Source organism: Nothoprocta perdicaria, unplaced genomic scaffold (genome assembly GCF_003342845.1).
Source record: "Nothoprocta perdicaria isolate Ctin4 unplaced genomic scaffold, notPer1 scaffold_80, whole genome shotgun sequence".
NCBI classification, from domain to species: Eukaryota; Metazoa; Chordata; class Aves; order Tinamiformes; family Tinamidae; genus Nothoprocta; species Nothoprocta perdicaria.
In genome coordinates, this window is record NW_020456088.1 from 980011 (window position 1) to 997713 (window position 17703).

Here is a 17703-nt window from a genome sequence, read left to right on the forward strand (position 1 = left end):
GCGCGGCGGGGAGGAGGGCGCAGCAGATGTCAGCGGCGGCTGCGCCTTGCCCTGCAGCGGCGCCGCGCGAGCGGGACGGGGCGCGGGCGGCGAGCGCGAGGAGGCGGCGCGGAGCGGAGCATCCCCGCCGGACACGGCCCCCCGACCCCTGTCCCTCCGCAGGCCGCGCCGCTTCTCCCCGGGGAGCCGAGGCGATGGCCCCGCTCGGAGGCCCGCGGCGCTGAGCCGCCCCGGCCGCCACCATGGGCAGCGGCGGCTCGGCCCTCAAGGTCTGCGCCGAGCACCAAGGTGGCATCAACTGGCTGAGCCTGAGCCCCGACGGGCAGCGCCTGCTCACGGGCAGCGAGGACGGCACGGCGCGCCTCTGGAGCACGGCCGACAGCCAGTGCCACGGGCACCTCCGAGGTAACCGCGCTCCCCGCCGCGGCCCCGGGGCGGCCCCGGCTCTGCCCCGCTCGGACCCGCCTGTGGTGCCGAGCGGGAGCTCCGGGGCCCCCCAGACGGCACCCGCGCTGCGGTGACATAAAGCCTTTTATTGCCAAAGGGGCAGCGTAGCCGTGGCTTCACTTTGCCTCTTTCCGGAAGGCTCCGATTCTCATCAAATCTCGACTTTTTGTCAAGTTTTTTTCTCTCTCTTTTTTTCCCTTTCATCTTTTAATCATCTCCTTTGCCAGCTGGTCTTTATTTGGAGGCTCTTTACTCACAAGTCTGGAAGCGATCCTTACTAAATCAGATTTATTTTTCCATAGAACGTAGGATCTCCATGTGTCAAACGCAGAGCAGCCAGGCTCTTTTGTTCCCCATTGATTTAACATTTGAAACAAAGCTTGCAATTTGCTTGTTGTACAACGATTGCACAAGTTGCAACAGTAACTCCTGAATAGTTGCAAAGAAAAGTGAAACGCTGCAGAAAAGCGCATCCAGGAGCCAGAATGTGGCCCCAGGATCGTGCGAGTGTTCTCCCACACTCATGTTCTTTTTCTCTTCAGGCAGCAAAAACTCCCACCCTCTTGGAAGTTTCCGATGCTTTTTCCTTCCAAAAGGAAATGTGAATTTTCTGTTTGTTTGTCTTTAACTATATTGTTTTGTCCTCACATCCCTAAGTCTGCTGGAAAGCTCACTGCATTTGCTTCAGGGCTGGAAATCCTTTTAAACCACCCATTAACTCTTTGCTAGAAAGGGATGAGTATTGGATAAAATTCAGAGTCTGGCCTGTGAACTGGCCCTAGCATTTGGGCTAAGTCTCTGAGCACTCTGGTCAGGTGAAATGCTCAGGCTTTGTGAAAGGTCCACGAGATGAGATTGTTGTATATATTTTATATTTATGCATGCACACAATTCTTATGTATTTTTTTCTAAAAGCTGTAGCTATGACAAGACTATAGCTGTAGCACAAAGAGCACTTCCAGCTTCCACCAGAGCATAAGCAGCATCTTGTATGATGGCTTTTTGTTTTTTGGACCAGATGAGCACTGGACCTCGTCTATCATCAAGGGTTTTGGTGCCCATCATGTGGCTTGAGGGTTATTGATGGTTAAAAAACAACTGACAGACTCCATGGGAGGAATCAAATTGTTTTCTTGATATTTTCCAAGCAGGGCTGCATGATGCCGAGAAAAAATAATCCTGGTGCTTGAAACCTGCCGCATTTAAGCTGCTTTGTAGAAAATTTTCCCCCAAAAAAAGTGAGGATGGGTGTAGTTCACTTAGAGCCCTGGTGATCTGTTTTAATCTCTGACATCTGCTGAATTTCCTTAAGAGAAAACAGGACTGTGTGTGTGTGTTTGTAATGGGAATTCTAGTTCACTGATCACTGAGGGCCTTCAGACTTATTTTTCATTTGTTGTTAATGAACCCTCAGATGGTAACAATTTTTACAAGTGGGTCTGGTCTGGAATGGACTGGCAGCAACAAGAGTGTCGTATCTCATTGTTAACTCTTACAACCATCCCTCTTTTTTCTTCTCTTTTCTCTTTTCTCTTTTCTCTTTTCTCTTTTCTCTTTTCTCTTTTCTCTTTTCTCTTTTCTCTTTTCTCTTTTTTCTCTTTTTTCTCTTTTTTCTCTTTTTTCTCTTTTTTCTCTTTTCTCTTTTTTCCTTTTTCCTTTTTTCCTTTTTCCTTTTCCTTTTTCTTTCCTGACTTTCATTATGAGGACATCTGGAAGATATCTCAGTTTCTGGAGCCTGTCATGTATGTGTTTTATTGCAGGTAACCCAGATGCCAGCTGAAACTAGGTACAATTTACTGTTAGGCGGCTAATAAACACATACTTTTGGTTGTGAAGGTTGTGATATATAGGTATTCTGACAGTATATTTTATTAATTCTCTTTTATGATCTCTCTTCTAGTCATCTCTCAGCTATTATGTCTGAATAATAATATTTGATTTCAGAAAGGAGGATTTCCAGGTGTCATTAATGCAAATCAATTTTGGTTTGTTTTGGAAAACTCTGAGAGGATTTTAGTTCAGGACTGAACTGCACAGAAATGACTGAAGGTGTAGGCATAAGCAATAGGAAAGGAGAGGCCTCCAGCAGATAAGTTCTTTACTATCTCATTTTTCACAATTCTGCTTTTCTCCTGTTTATATGTTTTTATACTAACTTCAGAGACCCCGTACACTTTGAACGCTGTATAAATAATAATGCCGTTATCTTCTCTTTCAGTGTTATTTCCTTAAAGATATACTGTTATATGAAACTTTATTTTTTTCTCCTGGTATCAGTTATAATGGGGGGAGGACATAAAGGCTTCCTAAAAGTTGTTTTTTCATTTGTGTTTCATTCAGCTTGGACAGTAAAGCTGACTTGCTGTTAAGTCTGATGTCTCTTCATGATAACAATTTTTTCATATTCTCTTGCGTTAGTTTCATGCTGTTCTGTGTGCCCTGAAAATCAATAGGTTGAGATGAAATGCAATGGTTTTTTTTCTTTTATTTCAGCTTCAGAAAAAGAAGCAAAACCTTTTCTTTATTTTTAAAGCCTTTTTTTCCTTTTTAATGGTTTTAAACTCCAGTAAGCTGAGTTTTATTATACTAATACTAATTGAGCTCTGTATATTTTTATAAAACCATTTAACTTCCTGACTGGTAAAACTTCACAGCTTCCTTCTTTCCCTTCTTCTCTGTATCAGCAGAGCGGAGTTTTCCACTGCGGATTAAAAACGTTGTCCTTTCACGATTGTACACTTGAAACCAGAGCTTCGGGATGTGACAAATTCAACTCGTTGCGTTTTTTCCTCCAGTTCAACTGAGAAGCCTGCTCAGTCTGTTCTACTTGCACTGGGATCAAGCTTCCCTTTTTCCTTTTGCTCTTCCTAGGCCATGAAAGCTACATCACCTTCTGCCACCTGGAAAACGAGGCGGCCTTCACGTGCAGCGCGGACCACACCATTCGCAAGTGGGATGTGAGGACGGGCCAGTGCCTGGCCGTTTACCGGGGACACACGTCGATTGTTAACAGGTTGGTTCCGCGCAGACATCCAGGTGGGATCACCCTGTTGAATTCCCAGAACCACCTATATTATAGTATCGTACGAGGAGAGACTGGGTGAGCTGGGCCTGTTTTCTCTGGAGAAGAGAAGGCTGAGAGGGGATCTGATTGATATGTATAAGTACATGAAGGGGGAATGTAGGGAGGAAGGGGCCAAGCTCTTCCCAGTGGTGGCCAGTGACAGGACAAGGGGCAATGGGTGTAAGCTGAAACCCAGGCAGTTCCATCTCCATGTGAGGAAGAAATTCTTCCCTGTGAGGGTGCCAGAGCCCTGGCACAGGCTGCCCAGGGAGATTGTGGAGTCTCCTTCTCTGGAGGTCTCCAAACCCACCTGGATGCCGCCCTGTGCCCCGTGCTCTGGGTGTCCCTGCTGGAGCAGGAGGTTGGACTAGGTGATCTCTAGAGGTCCCTTCCAACCTCAACCATTGTGGGATTCTGGGATTCCGTGATATTGTCATTTTACAAATACTCTGATACGCTGATAAAATGGGTTGTGTGAAGCATTGAGTGTGACCTACACGTGCTCTGTGCTGTAGTGCCTGGTTATCCTAGCAACAATGCTAATATATCCACAGGACAGGAGAGAAGTGAAAGGCACATGACAGGGGGATGGGAGGCAGCCCTAGGCATGGGATTCCATGAGCTAAAAGGGTTCAGTTGATGGATGATTCTGATAAACCGATTTCAAAACATCACATCGAGCCTCTGTGGCAGTGAGAGGGGTAAAGGGAGGGTCCTTTTCAGAAGCACTGTTGCTGCTTGTGCAAAGTGAGTTTGAGATTGCTGAGTGCAAACTGAGTCACAATCTCAGTCGTGATCGTGCACGACTGACTGGCCTGTCAATTTAAAGTGCCTGTAAGTAATCAGAATGGATTTAATTAATCAGAAATAGTGCAGTCGAGGACTTCTCCCCCCCCCCCCCCCTTTTTTTTACTAAACTGAAAACATGTATGACATATTCTGTGAGTAGTTAAGAAGGCTGCCTCTGCCTGTATTTTGGCACTGGTCTGACAAACTGCTCAAATTAGCAAATGGGAAATGTCTTCTCCATGTAGACGACTTTGTTCCCAGCTTGAAAGGTTTCAGAGGTCCCTTTGGGTGACCAAGAAGAGGGGTTGTCGTGGTCCCTGTCTCCATTATGGAAAGGTGAACTGTAGAGATAGTTCTGTTGTTACCTATTTTGTCCATCTACAACTTATTATTGTGAGGGCCCAGTAAGTTGAATTCTTGCACTCAAGTGAGTACAGTGAATAGGATGCTCTTGCTCTAGTCTCTTTGAGATCCTGGGCCAAGTGGCATTACCTTATTTAATATTTTTGCAATTTGTCTGTATGATGATGGAATTGGCTTTGCAGAATATCAGTTACAGACAGGTTCTTTTATAACTCTAAGCTGTTTTCATAGGTCAGTTTATAAGTGATTTTCTGTAAAATAATCAAAAAGAACTATATAAACCCATGGAAAAATGGAAAATACTTATTAGTGCAGACTGGAAAGTATTTTTGAAATATGTGAATGTGCAAAGCTACAATGTCCACACTGGAGTACCTAAATAAGGGTACTCCAGTGTGGCCCCTAAATAAGGGGCCTCCTTTTTCAAAAGCGTAAATAAGAAACTCTTGCATTAGAAATTATGTACACATAAAACACAGATATAATGTGTTTTAAACAGGAAAGGTGAATCAGAGTTGTAGATGTAGGGGTCTGGCTGTCATTTTGCACTTCAATGTTCTTGGCATTGAAATTGTGACAAAATTAGTTATTAAAGAATGATAAACACATATATTTAAACACTATACAAACATGTAAACTTTACACTTTTTTCAGAATTTTAGTTGCCAAAGACTATCTCTTCAGTGGCTCCTACGACAGGACGGCCCGCTGTTGGAGCGTGGACAAGGAGAAACAAATCCAGGAATTCCGGGGCCATCGGAACTGTGTCCTGACTTTAGCTCACTATTCCTCCAAGGATGTTCTGGAAGAGGAGGAGGAGGAGGAGGAAGAGGAGGAAAAAGTGAGCAGGGACCTCCTGGTGACAGGTAGCACGGACTGCACTGTTAAGGTCTGGTGGGTGTCCAGTGGGCGCTGCTACCAGACTCTGCTGGGACACACTGGAGCTGTCTTATGCCTTATACTTGACGCACCAAACAGGGAGCTGTTTTCTGGCAGCACGGATTATACCATTCGAACATGGAATATTGTCACTGGGGAGCAGCTGAAAGTGTTTAAAGAGCATCAAGGATCAGTAATTTGTCTGGAGGTAAGAAAGGAGAATTCTTCAGGAGCTGTTCGAGGGGGTGACTTTCTTCTAACCACTGTGAGTCTCAGCTGGGTGTTCATCCATGGAAGAAACTCTTATGAGACAGCATATAAATGCTAAGCTTAAATGTTCATATAGAAGCAAAAAAACAGCACTCTGTATCTTGAAACAACTCCTCTTTCCCTAAAATTCTTCATGGTATCTTTGTGTCTAGTGGCTGATCCAGTCTAGTTTCTAACTCAGTAAAATTCTCCTAAAACCTGAAATTAATTTGTGCCATGCCTGGGAGCACTGGTCTGGAATAGAATTGCTTACCTGGGATCATCAGTTGTTGAAGAAAAATAACATGGGCAGTTGTTGATGCAGGGAGGGAGACGCAGGGTCATTTAAGGAGAGAGGGGAAATCAGAGTAAACCTTCTGGAAAAGGAAAAAATGGAGGAAGAGAATGGGCAAAGAGATTGAAAAAGAGAGCATAGATGAGAAAAAAAAAGGAAAATAATAAAGGAGAGAGAGAGGTGAAAAATACAATGTGACCTGAAGAACTGTATCCTCTTTTCCTCTGTTTGCATTTTCTTCTGGTGACCATTGCCACCTTTGGTTATGCTGCAGAAGAGAGGAGGAGGTTAGGCAGGTGGAGAAGGAAAAGGGGAAGTTTGGCACAAGCACTTGTCCCGAAAACTCCATAATACACCAGAAAATGCTGGTGGACGACTTAAAGGAGCTATATGATGGTCTATAACTTAGTGTCAGGTCAGCAAGCCTAGATGTTTGTGAATACATGTGCCGTGTTAACTTCCAGCAGGCAGTAGGTTTATTGCTACTCTCCTTGTTTGTTTTTTAGGGAATAAAATTGCTCTCCTTTAGAGAGGACAGATGAGGCATTTTTAACAGCTGCTTGGTAAAGGCTGCCTGGTTCTAAAGAAAAGAGTCCCAGACAGTACTAGCAGACTAAAAACCCAATAATACTGCAGGAAGTGATTTTTTTTCTTCAGTTTTAGAGGGGAAAAAGCTAAATCATGTTGCCCTGGGATAATGTTGGTCTTGCTTGAGTAAATTCCTAGTGTTCAAGCTTGTTTTTAGGATATTGTGGCAATGTGTTTTGAGGGTGCTCAAGTAAATCCGTTGCTGTTTTTAGTGTCACGCTATGTTTTTGCTGCTTAATTGGAACCCTTCTCCAAGGCACAGCTTGGCAGCAGAAGAATTGGCCTGAATTTAATTGGGTTCTTACTCAAATTGTTGAACAAAACCCTCTCCCAGAAGCCTGAGAAATTCAACTGGGCCCTTTGAACGCTCATGGATGAGCAAAGCCGCTGCGCTTGCGAGCACGGAGTCATACAGTGGTCTGAAACAAACAGCACTTTCCATAGGGGAGAAGAAAAGCAATCCCAACGTGTCCATGTGGAAAACCCGAGCGATTCCCAGCACACACAATTCCTGCTGCCAAGAGCGTTTTGTCAGCTGCCTTGGCCAAACCCTCTTCTTGTTGCTGTGATTAACCGGGAGCCAGGCCCTTCTCTCAGCACTGCTTCACATCCGAGGCTACAAGAGCCCAGCTGAGGGACATACGGCCCCCAAAGAGAGCGTTTAGTTCCTGGGGCTCCACAACATGCCCCAGCTTAAGCAGCTGAATAGCTGCAGCCTGCCCAGCTTCCCTGATTCCTCCCTCCTTTTGCTGGGTGCAACACTGGCCCTTCTGTTCCTCTTGGCTGCCTCTCGGCGCAGCCCACAGCGTATTTTGCTCCTTTTAGAAAGGGCTCAATCACCAGCATCTCCACAGAGCTGTTACAACAGAATGGAAACTTCCTGAATAGGGCCTGTTTTTCTTTCTTTTCTTAAATTTTTGCTTGTTGTCTTCCCCAAAGTCTCATAGGGCCTTTGTGGCCCAGGGCTGCTTGGTGACAATGGCAGTGAGTTAGGGCTGTGTTTTTCAGCCTGTGGATCAGGAAGGGCTTGGAGGTGCCTGTGGGCTGCACTCGCCAGCAGCAGCTGTAATCCTTGGCAGTCATCCGGTGTCCTCATGGCAGAGAAGTCACTAATTGCACCTCATTTTCACACTCTTGTCCTGCAGGAGCTGAGGTGGCACCACCAGCTGAAGGTGCCTCGTTGTTCTCTGGCTGCATAAAACTCAATGTTAAGAGACTGAAGGGAAGAATGAAAACTTATTTCTGTTTTATTTAAGCAAAGCGAGGAGCCCAGGGGAGGTTGCCCTTTCAAAAAATGTGAGAAATGCAGCGTGAGCTCTTGCCCTGGACACATTACAAGAGAGGTTTGGATATTGAGACCGTATTTTCCCTAACTTCTGAATGTAGTTACTAATAGGAACAAGCCGTGGGGCAACCTGAACTGTTCCCTCTGGTACCCTGGTCTGGCAGCTCCCCCTGCATACGAGAGCTGAGATTTTGTAGGAAGCAACAGGAAAGCAACAGGAAAGGACTGGGAACAGTCACATAGGCCAGTCTAGTTCTCCCACTCGAAAATTCCAGGCCTGGCTAAAGACCAGTATTTTTAATTAATAATGAAGCGTGTATTTTCTAAAACACAACTGCCTGCACGCGGCTGAATAGGCCTGACTTAAATATTTACTTGTGGCCGTCGTTACAAACATCCCCAAAGGGGCTTTGCAGCGTGGGCACAAGGGTCGCTTTGTCCTTCGCTGGTTGCTCAGCCTCTGGGGCACTTTTAGCAAAACCACCCTGCCAAAAGCCAGCGGGAAGAAGCGATCCCACTTGGAATGTGGCGCGGATGCCACCGCAAGCAGCCCTACTGGGGTGAAAATTGCAACAGGGGCTGCAGATGGGCAAGGACTTGTTTTAATCCTCCTCAGAAAGGTGCTTTGTTGGGACTGTTCCCTTCGGTTGCCTTTCCAAGGTGGCTGGAAGAACAGGCTGCTTTGGGCAAAGCCGTCGCCTCGGCTCTGTTTGTACCCGGAGCTGTAATGATCACAGGGCCATAATGTTTCCTCCTGTCACACCAGTTAGCAATTAAATTAAGTGCACGCACTTGTGTCTGTGCACTTTTGTCTGTTGCATAATTCATCTCATGGTGAGGAGGTGAATTAGAGGAATATAAATATGGATGCATCAAACACTTCTTTGGAAAGAAGAAGGAATTATGACCATTATTTTGACCATTACTAGAGTAGAGAAGTTAGCAAAAAAAAAAGGTTTCTTAATGATCTGACCAGAGATTTCAGTCTAGATGGAGTCTTGGGAAGAAAACCCAACCTCTCTTGCCCACAGAGGGGTTTTTTCCTTAAAACAAACGTGGTTTGCAGGGCTCCCAAAGGGCTAAATCAGGTGAAGGCTCCTTTGAGATGGCCCCTGTTGGTGACTGATAACCTGGCAGGGGCGGTGGGCAGCAGGGCCAGCGGCGGGGTTGTGGGAATGCCGGCCCCGCAGCGGGAAGCAGGGCTGATGCCGGGAGCTCACATTCCTGGGAACCGGCCCGCAGTTCCCAGCCTGCTTGGAGGGCTCAGGCCTCCCCTCGTGTGAGAGGTGAATCACGCCTTAGAGCAAAGGTGAATTGGGAGAGCAAAGTCCATCCTATAAACCATAGGTTGAGAGACCTGCTAAACACCTCCATTGCTTTTTTTTTCTGGCATTCATACAGGTAAAAATGGTCTTAAGCTATATACATATGTATATACATATATACATTTATATACACCAAGTCTGTGGAGCAGTAGGGACGTTCCCAATAAGCCCTGGGATGATTTCTCTTCATTTATTTGAGCAGTGGTGAGTCTAGGGGCTACAGTCAAGCTCAGAGCTACATAAAATATGATTTTTTTAATGTTTAAATGAGTAACTTGTTCAGCATTTACATTCTGCATGTTGTGGGTTCTGGGCTGTGCTGCAGGTGACCTTGCCTTGCCGTGTTTCCCTGTCAGGAGCGTTGGTGGGAAATGAGCCAAGGTGAACAAAGCTTCCTTAAAGCCAGCCAAGGAAAACAGAGCCTTGAATAGCACATTAGGACACGGAATTGTGTCCACTGATGGTCTTTAAACCAACACTTGACAGACTTCAGTATGTTTGGGAAATGCTGAGTGAAGGTTTACATCTTTCCTTGGAAATCACGTGAAAATTGCATTCCCTAATAAGGAGAGGACTGAGGAATAGAGAATTGGATAGGGGATAGGTGGATTTGAGGTGGAAAAAAGAAAAGGCCCAGGATTATGGTGCTATGGACTCCACGTGGGTGAATGCAGATGGGCGCCAACCTCAGCATCCCAGGGGCTGGGAAATTCCCTGGAAAGGAGAGGCCGCGTGAGCACGGAGCCCACAGCGGGGCCACTGTGACCCCCGGCCGTGCCTGTCCCTTCCCACCAGGCCTGCACAAAGGGGACCCTGTGAGTGGGGAGCCGGGGGCAGCGCGGGGCCTTCGGGGACCCCAGGGCTCCCAGCCCGCCCCTGGGTCCCCCTCGGGAGCTCCTGTGAGCTGGGTCAGACCGTGTCCTTGGACCCCTTCATACCTCAGGGAGCAAACGCAGGCCAGCCGCTGCTCTTCTCTTTCACCTGGGTGTTTAGGCGCCCGCTTAGCCCTAGAAAAGCAGCAGCGTCACCGAAGGTACCGTTCAGCAGAGCGACGGGGGCCTGCAGGGGGTCCTGACTTGGTGTTTCCCGCCGTTCTGTGGGACGTTCTGCAGCCTGTTCCAGGGCTCTGGCACCCTCACAGGGAAGAAGTTCCTCCTCGCTGATGATGAGATGCTGGGAACAGAAACGCTCGGAGTCGGCCAGGACTCCCCGAGCGGCCGCTCCGTGGGGCTGGTACCGGCGACCGGCCTGAGCCCGGCCCTGAAAGGCCACGTTGCCTTCCCAGCCCGCCGCGTCGGTGGCCTCGTGTCCCCCAGCCCCTGCAGCGTGATGCTCTGGCGCACAGGCTTGGGGCCGCGCTCACAGCGATGCACAGGCCCCTGCCCTCCGTGTCACCATGGCCCCCGTGCATGGAGCGGACGGGAATTCTGCCCTTTGCCATTCCCTGTGATCTTGTCTGCATGGCAATAAAACCCCCCACCCTTGGGTGCTTACGTGAGGGGTGGATTGGCCCCAGGGCAGGGGGACCCCACTCGTCCTTGGGGCGTCTGGGCAGGCTTGTCCCACTCCAGCCACCAGGATGAGGGAGAAGACATGGAGACTCGTTACTTAATCATTATTTAAACATTAGATGTAATTATTAGATAGATTATTTTTAATTATTAGATTATTTAATCATTAGATAGATTGCAGGAATGCAGATACAAAACGATTTTGGGGAAGAAATATCTCTAAATCTTGACCTTATGCAGACTAATTCCGTGGAACTGTGCTTTGTGTTGAGTGGGATTTTATTTTCAATTTACTCCCTTTGTCACGAAGAATTGTTCTGGAAGTTTCGTTTTAATCCAGACTTGTGACCTGAGTAGTGTCCCGGCGCCCTGTGCTTTGCAGAAACCACACTCGATTTTGGAGGTTTTGTGGATCCATAATTGGACATATAATTCTGGAAAGCGGGGGAGCGCTGTGAAGCTCAGTGAAGCCCTCCCTGCTGCCCCAGGGCTGACGTTCTCATCTTGTGCAACCTGGAAGCTGCTTTTTAGGCCCAAAATCCCAGCGTGACCATGAAGAAAACAAGGCTGGTTTTCCTCTCCATCCCTCCCTGTTGGCCCTTGCTCTGGATAACTGGCTGTTCAGTCCAGATCGGTGACTTTGGGGGCGCCCGCAGCCCCCGACGGTGCCCGGGGCCGGTGGCTGATGGTTTTTTCTCTTCCCTTCAGCTAGTGAACCGGCACTTGTACTCGGGAAGCGCGGACAGGACGGTGAAGTGCTGGCTGGTAGACACTGGGGAGCGAATCCAGACGTACAAGGCGCACAAACACAGCGTGAGCACTCTGAAATACCACGCTGGCATCTGTAAGTTGCCTTTCCTGCATTCAGCCCTGTCCTATCTCCTTGTGGATGTTTGCTCGGAGGTTGTTCATAGGGAATCCTTAACACTGAAGGCTTGGGAAGCTGGGGTTGGATCCTGAACTGTGTGTGGGCTGCTGATGGAGCTGTGATTGATAGAACCTGCAGTTCGATTGGCCTCCAGAGCTGCACGTTGCAGGGTTGGTCCTGCCCTTCCTGCAGTCAGTAGGTGCCTGACCAGATGCTCAGAAACCACCTTGCACAAAACCTGGACTCAAAAGAAAGCTGCATTCCAAGATTCCTCTCTCCCACTGCCCTCCCCTGCCGAACACTTGCATTATTTTTCCATAACGCCCTCGTTCAGCCAGTGCAGCTGATACTGCTGCAAGTAGTCAGCCCCGTGAGGAGCATCTTGATAATGCAACAGAAGGGTTTGCAAGGTCATCAAAAGGAACACAAAAGTACTGGGGTGTCAAACAGGGAAAATTGGATTGATCCACTTGAGAAATGGGAAAAAAAGCACTATGGATAAATGGTAGGGACCCATCTGATTGCAATTTAGATGCATTTTAATTTTTGAAAATTATCCTTTAAAAATTTTGTATTCTATGATTAGGTACTTTATAGTTAGAGCTTGAGATCCAAATCGAAACAGGGTTGTTAGGTACTGCCTAAACGTGTGAGCAGAGGCATTTTCACTGCCTAAACGTGTGAGCAGAGGCATTTTCACCATGTAAACGTGTGAGCAGAGGCATTTTCACCGTCTAAACGTGTGAGCAGAGGCATTTTCACTTCCTCAGAAACGCCGCAGGTAGAGCAGCTTCAGAAGTGCCTGCTGTTCCCGGGGGACAGGTCAGCACCCCAATTGGATTCTTTATCTTTTGAAAAGGTGATAGAAAGAGCTCAGTGTAAATGTCCTCCCCGGCATGTGTCACGTTGGCATCGGCCCTGGAGCGCGGAGCGACGCCGCTGCGGTGCCAGGGCTGGCCCTGCTGTGGGATCCGTGCCCGGGCCTGGCTGCCCAAGGAGGCTGCAGCCCGAATAGGGCTGGAAGAACCTGAGCATGAGAGGAAATGTCCGAGTGGGAGTTTCCCAAGCGGCTCTGCTCGTGCAGGGAGCGCAGAGCTGAGAACTGAACCGTCACAGTGGTGGTTTCTGTGGCCTTTCGCGGTCTGTCTGTGTAATTAACAGCATGGGAAATACGAAAGCTAGTTTTTAATCTAATTTACTTAATGATATTATGTTTGATATTTGTCTCCTACATAGATGCTTTGTCAGTTAAAGGTGGATTCAGTTAATGCTTTTTTTCCTTAAAAAAGCGTTCCCTTCCCAAAGCTCTGAAATTCAAGTAAAATATAAAAATAAAGCATTTGTTTTGCAGGCTTTGCTTGCATATAAGCATATACTGAAATGCTAAATCCAGGTTAGATAAGAGCTCCTCTTGGAAACTTAGATGTGCAGGAGACTTCTCAAGTCTGGAGCGACAGCTCGGAAGAGCCAGAGAGCTGCCGGAAGGGAAGAGCTGGGAGAGGCCCCAAAAATCAACTGCCAGGCGCAGAGTGCAAAGGGCCTTAGTGGGTTCCTGCCCCGCGCCTGTGAATTGGATATTAAGTGATTAATAAAATGAGGAGGTTCCCTCAGCTGACTGTTCCCTGGGGATGCCCTCCGGGTGCAGCCGGAGCCGGGGAGCCCGTGGCCGCTTGGCGTGAGGAGCCAGCTGCGGATGCAGGGACAGGGAATACGGTGCTGTGAGCAGTTTTATTTCTTTATAAACTTGCAGAGTTTAGGGTAAGTGAGGGGAAAAAAAGAGTTTCAAGAAGACAATTTCTAATCCTTAAAACAGGCCAGCATTAGGGGGCCCTTGCTAAGCAAACAACCTAAATGTTCAATATTGCCTCAGAGTTTTTAGATGCAGCAGTTCTGAAGACCCTGAGGTGCTGGGGAATTTCCTCAGGCCCAAGTTCAGATACTCTCATGAAACCTGATGAACAGTCAGAAAGAAACACGAAACCAACCTCCTGCAGCACAAGCCCTTGGTAGTTATGGTGCAAACCCTCAAATGGTTCTGTGGACACCTTGTGTGCTCCAAAACGGAGATTAGGGCTTGGACACGGATCCCTTCAAGGCTCTGCCGCCTACAGTGGTCCCAAGCTACAGGACTGAGCTGAATAAATCCACCCAGCTGAAAACATCCATGGAGCCCAGCAAGCTGCTCCCCACCGAGGGCACGAGATTTAACTGCAGCGTTTCTGAGATGGCCCTAATTAGTGGCAGTATCTTCTGGTTAAAATGGAGTGAAAAAATGGTATGTTTTAGTCCTGAAAGGGGCAGATGTCGTGTTACTGACACAGGGGAGGGTAGTGGCCCATCAGGGTGGCCTGAGCTTCCCTGTGCAGATGTTCAGGTCCCTGTGCTGTTCAGGGTCCCTGTTCAGGTTCCTGTGCAGGTGTTCAGGTTCCTCTGCAGATGTTCAGGTACTTCAGTTGTGCTGCTTGACACTGCAGCAGAAGTGACCAAGATCCTTGTCATAACAAGTGGGACCCTGTGCTAGAACGAATGGAAAACCTGCCTAAGCTGGAATTATTCAAGCCTGCTTGGACAGTGAAGTATATTTGGAAGAAAAGAGTTATGTAGCGTTTGGGGTACATGTGGGGTGCTGATGTATGCAGGAGCTTCAGTCTATCAGTGTTTTAAAAGCCATGAACAAAAATCCCAAGCCCGTTGGGGTGAGTGAAGGCAGAGTGGTCTGAGGTGGGGGCCGGGGCTGCCCTGCTCTCCCTGTCCCTGCTCCCGGGCGGCGCTGGCTCCCACGGCCGCACTCCCTGTCCCTGCGCTGCCTTGCAGTGTTCACGGGAAGCGGCGACGCCTGCGCCAGGGCTTTCAACCCCCGCAGCGGCGTCCTGCAGAAGGTCTTCCGGGGACACAAGTTCATCATCAACTGCATCCAGGTAAGGAGCCGCCCCACGGGCTGCGCTTTTCGCCTCGCCGCTCGCTCCCGCGTTCGTGCCGTGGGAGCCGGGCTGGCAAAGCCGGCCTCCACGTGCCTCACACCAAACATTTCTGTAGGGGAAGGGAACATGTTTTGGACTTAAACCCTCCTTTCTGTCATTTTGTAAAGCCTTTGCCCTCATAAGGGTGAGGGAGCCCCGCAACGGGTCTCCAGGGTCCGTTGGGTGTCTCTGCTGGGAGGTTTTTGAGGTCAGTTACACAAGTCTCTGCCTGGAGGAGCCGGAGGGGATTGCTGCTCTGCAGGGGCAGGGAAGGGGCTGGCGTTGTGAGGCCCCTGGCGTCACGTGTGACCACGTGGGGAAATAATTGCAATGCACTATGCAGCATGGAAGCCACATATATATATATGTGTGTGTGTGTTTGTATATGTATATACATATAGCATTGTCCTCCCCATGCCCTGGGCCTCCCTGCATGGTCCAGCAACTGGTGACCACCCATTTTGGAGCCCATCCCCAGCACAGACCGGCCCTGGAGGCCCCCGCTGGCCCCTCGTGCTGCTTTGGTGCCTCCGCAGCTCTTGGAGCCAGCTGTCAGGAACCCGGGCCGAGCTTCCCACCAGCGCTGAGCTCCCCCTTGCCTTGCCAGCAGCTTTAAGTTATAAATCACTCGCACCGTTTATTTGTTAAGGCCCTGGGAAGTGGCTGCAGAGCGAGTCCCGACTCCCTTACGTGTCATTCCTCTCTAGCAGCTTCTGGGCTCATTTATCTGTGATGATTTATATATTCATTTATGCTGTGATTGCTCCTACGACGAGCTCTCAGGCGGCGAACGTTAGGGCCAGCCTCTGTTTGATGCTTTGGCTGCGGTGATTGGAGCTGGTGTCAAGCGTGACCCTGTCGTTGCAGGTCCACAACGAGCTCTTGTACACAGCTTCCCACGACGGCACGCTGCGGATTTGGGACATCCGGGGAATATGCAAGAGAAACAAGCGGCGCTTGAAGAAGGAGCGCTCGGGCCCGGGCCGGGGCTCCCAGAAGGGCAGCCTCTCCCGCCTCTTCAACAACAAGGTCGGCTGCATCGTACAGCAGGAGCGCGGCGACCACGAGGCCGTGGAACTGATGTGACCAAAGCTGAAGCTTCTGTCTCCTCGCTACCACTGCCCCAAGGTGGGACGGGACGGGAAGGGCAGCGCGGGGACCTCCCTTCAGGCTCCGCTCCGGCCTCTCTCCTGGGGCCCCTTTGCAGGTAGTTGAGCAGCAGGAGGAGCAGGAGGGCGGCTCAGGTGCCATCCTGCCCCTGCAAGCAGGAGCTCAAGCCTATTTAGACCAGAAGGGAGTCTCAGGATCACAGGAGACCTCAGGCTGGAAGGCACCTCAGGAGCTCTCTCTGCCACTCTGAGGTTGGACTGGATAAGTGAAGCCAAGGGGACTTTTCCCAGTCTTTTTCCATGTTCATCCCTCACTGATAACCACTGAGCCATGAATTAACAAGGGTTCTTTCTATTTTTCTACTTGCAGGTACATTGTAGCATCAGTGCAAAATATCTAACCACGTGGTTTTTATTTTTATGGCCTTATTTATTCTGTGCTACAGCAGATAGAAATGCTGTACTACTATTTTATTTTTTAATTTTAGAGTGGAGTAATAAACAGGTGGCCTTTATAGACTGTTAACAATCTAGGTTTTGTTTTCTTCTCATACAGAGGGAGGGGAGTTGGGTGGCTGCAGATGCACAGCAGTTAAGAACGGATGGAATAAGGAAAAAAAAATTAAACATATTCTTTTGGAAACATTTCTTGCCTTTTCTTCACTGCTGGGGCTTGGAGGCTGCAGTGTCGAGCAGCACCTTGCTCAGCATGAGAAACAATCCAAACCAGCTCGGAGGGGTTGGCAGTTGTGGTGTCTGTAATCACAGCTTCGGTAGCAGCAGCTGGCTGGGAACTGCACTTGCATGGAGGCCGAAGGTCCCCACGGAGGAGCTGGTGCTGGAGCCCAACTGCTCCTTACGGCCTGATTGCCCGGCCGGGTCTGTGGGAAAGGCTTGGGGGGAGCCACACAACTGGTTTTATTCATGTTCTGCTTAGGGGTGCTAAGGAGGAGGCCTTCAATGGAGCGGGATGGATGGTTGGGACCCTGCATTTTACCTAAAACTGCACCCAGGTTGTTAGAAGGGAGAGCTGCACACACTGAATAAGTGTGTGTAAAGGAGCAGTCCCATGAAGATGGGAATTACAGCACTTGCTACTAAGCAGAGCACAGGGGCGCCAGGTAAATGTTCAAAACTGACTAGCCCAAAGCTGCTAAGGGCAGCTAAGTTGAACGAGCTGTTGACAAATGTTCATGGCTGAAGCTGCCGCTGCCACTTTGCTGGGCAAACCACTGCAGAGGGGAGGAGAAAGGCCCCCGTTGGGGCACCTGCTGCCCCAGCTGCTGCCCACAGCTGACAGAGCTGCTGGCTGAGGGAGAGATTTGTGCTCCCCCCTTATTTCTTATTAAAACTGCATTTCTCAAACCTCTTTATTTCCTTTTTTTCATTCCTCTGTATGGGCCTGGCTTTACTCAAGTTTACAAGTCCATTCTTCAGCACAGATGCTGCTGGGCAGCCTCTCTCCTTCCTCCGGGGTTAAACGGATCCAGGTCTCCAAGCGATGGGCACTTACTGCTCCAGCTCAGGCCTCGGGAGCTGCCTGGGGCCTACGAGGAGCAGGGCCTGAAGCAGCAGGCTGGTTTGCAAGGCCACCCAAGGCAGCTAAAGGAAAAGGCTGGAGGCCTCTCAGAAATGACAGGCAAGTTCATGTAGCACAAGAGTGCAGGGCGCTGCCTTCAGCCAGGAATTCTGCTCTGTGATTCCTCTGGCCTCTTCTTTAGACACAGCGAAGATGTAATTGTTGCTGGGGCCCTTTTTCCCTCTGAGCACAACCATGACCTGAAGTTGTGCAGCACTCGCCTTGATGCCCAAGTGTGAAAAGCCACCGGTGCTGGAGCCGGTGTCCCGGTGTCCCCAGCAGCTCCAGGGCTCTTCCCGGAGCGCGTGGGACACGAGCTCCCTCTGCCGTGAAGCTCCTGGAAGTTCCTGAGGCTGGTTCGGATGCAAGTTGGGCCCCAAGGGAGCAATGCC

General features: G+C 49.2%; 1 protein-coding gene across 1 annotated transcript; it reads left to right on the forward strand.

The window, feature by feature from the left end:
* Positions 1 to 242: 242 nt before the first annotated feature.
* WDR86 (WD repeat domain 86) lies at positions 243 to 15856 on the forward strand. Its single transcript, XM_026051936.1, has 6 exons — positions 243 to 405; positions 3319 to 3460; positions 5318 to 5750; positions 11504 to 11639; positions 14478 to 14581; positions 15491 to 15856. The coding sequence occupies exons 1-6, from the start codon at positions 243 to 245 to the stop codon at positions 15707 to 15709; spliced, it is 1197 nt and encodes a 398-aa protein (XP_025907721.1). The 3' UTR covers positions 15710 to 15856.
* Positions 15857 to 17703: the final 1847 nt, after the last annotated feature.

Coding starts and splice junctions, on each gene's coding strand:
- WDR86 (XM_026051936.1), top strand. CDS start 243: ATGGGCAGCGGCGGCTCGGCCCTCAAGGTCTGCGCCGAGCACCAAGGT. Junction 406..3,318: donor GTGCCACGGGCACCTCCGAG/GTAACCGCGCTC, acceptor TGCTCTTCCTAG/GCCATGAAAGCTACATCACC. Junction 11,640..14,477: donor GAAATACCACGCTGGCATCT/GTAAGTTGCCTT, acceptor GCTGCCTTGCAG/TGTTCACGGGAAGCGGCGAC.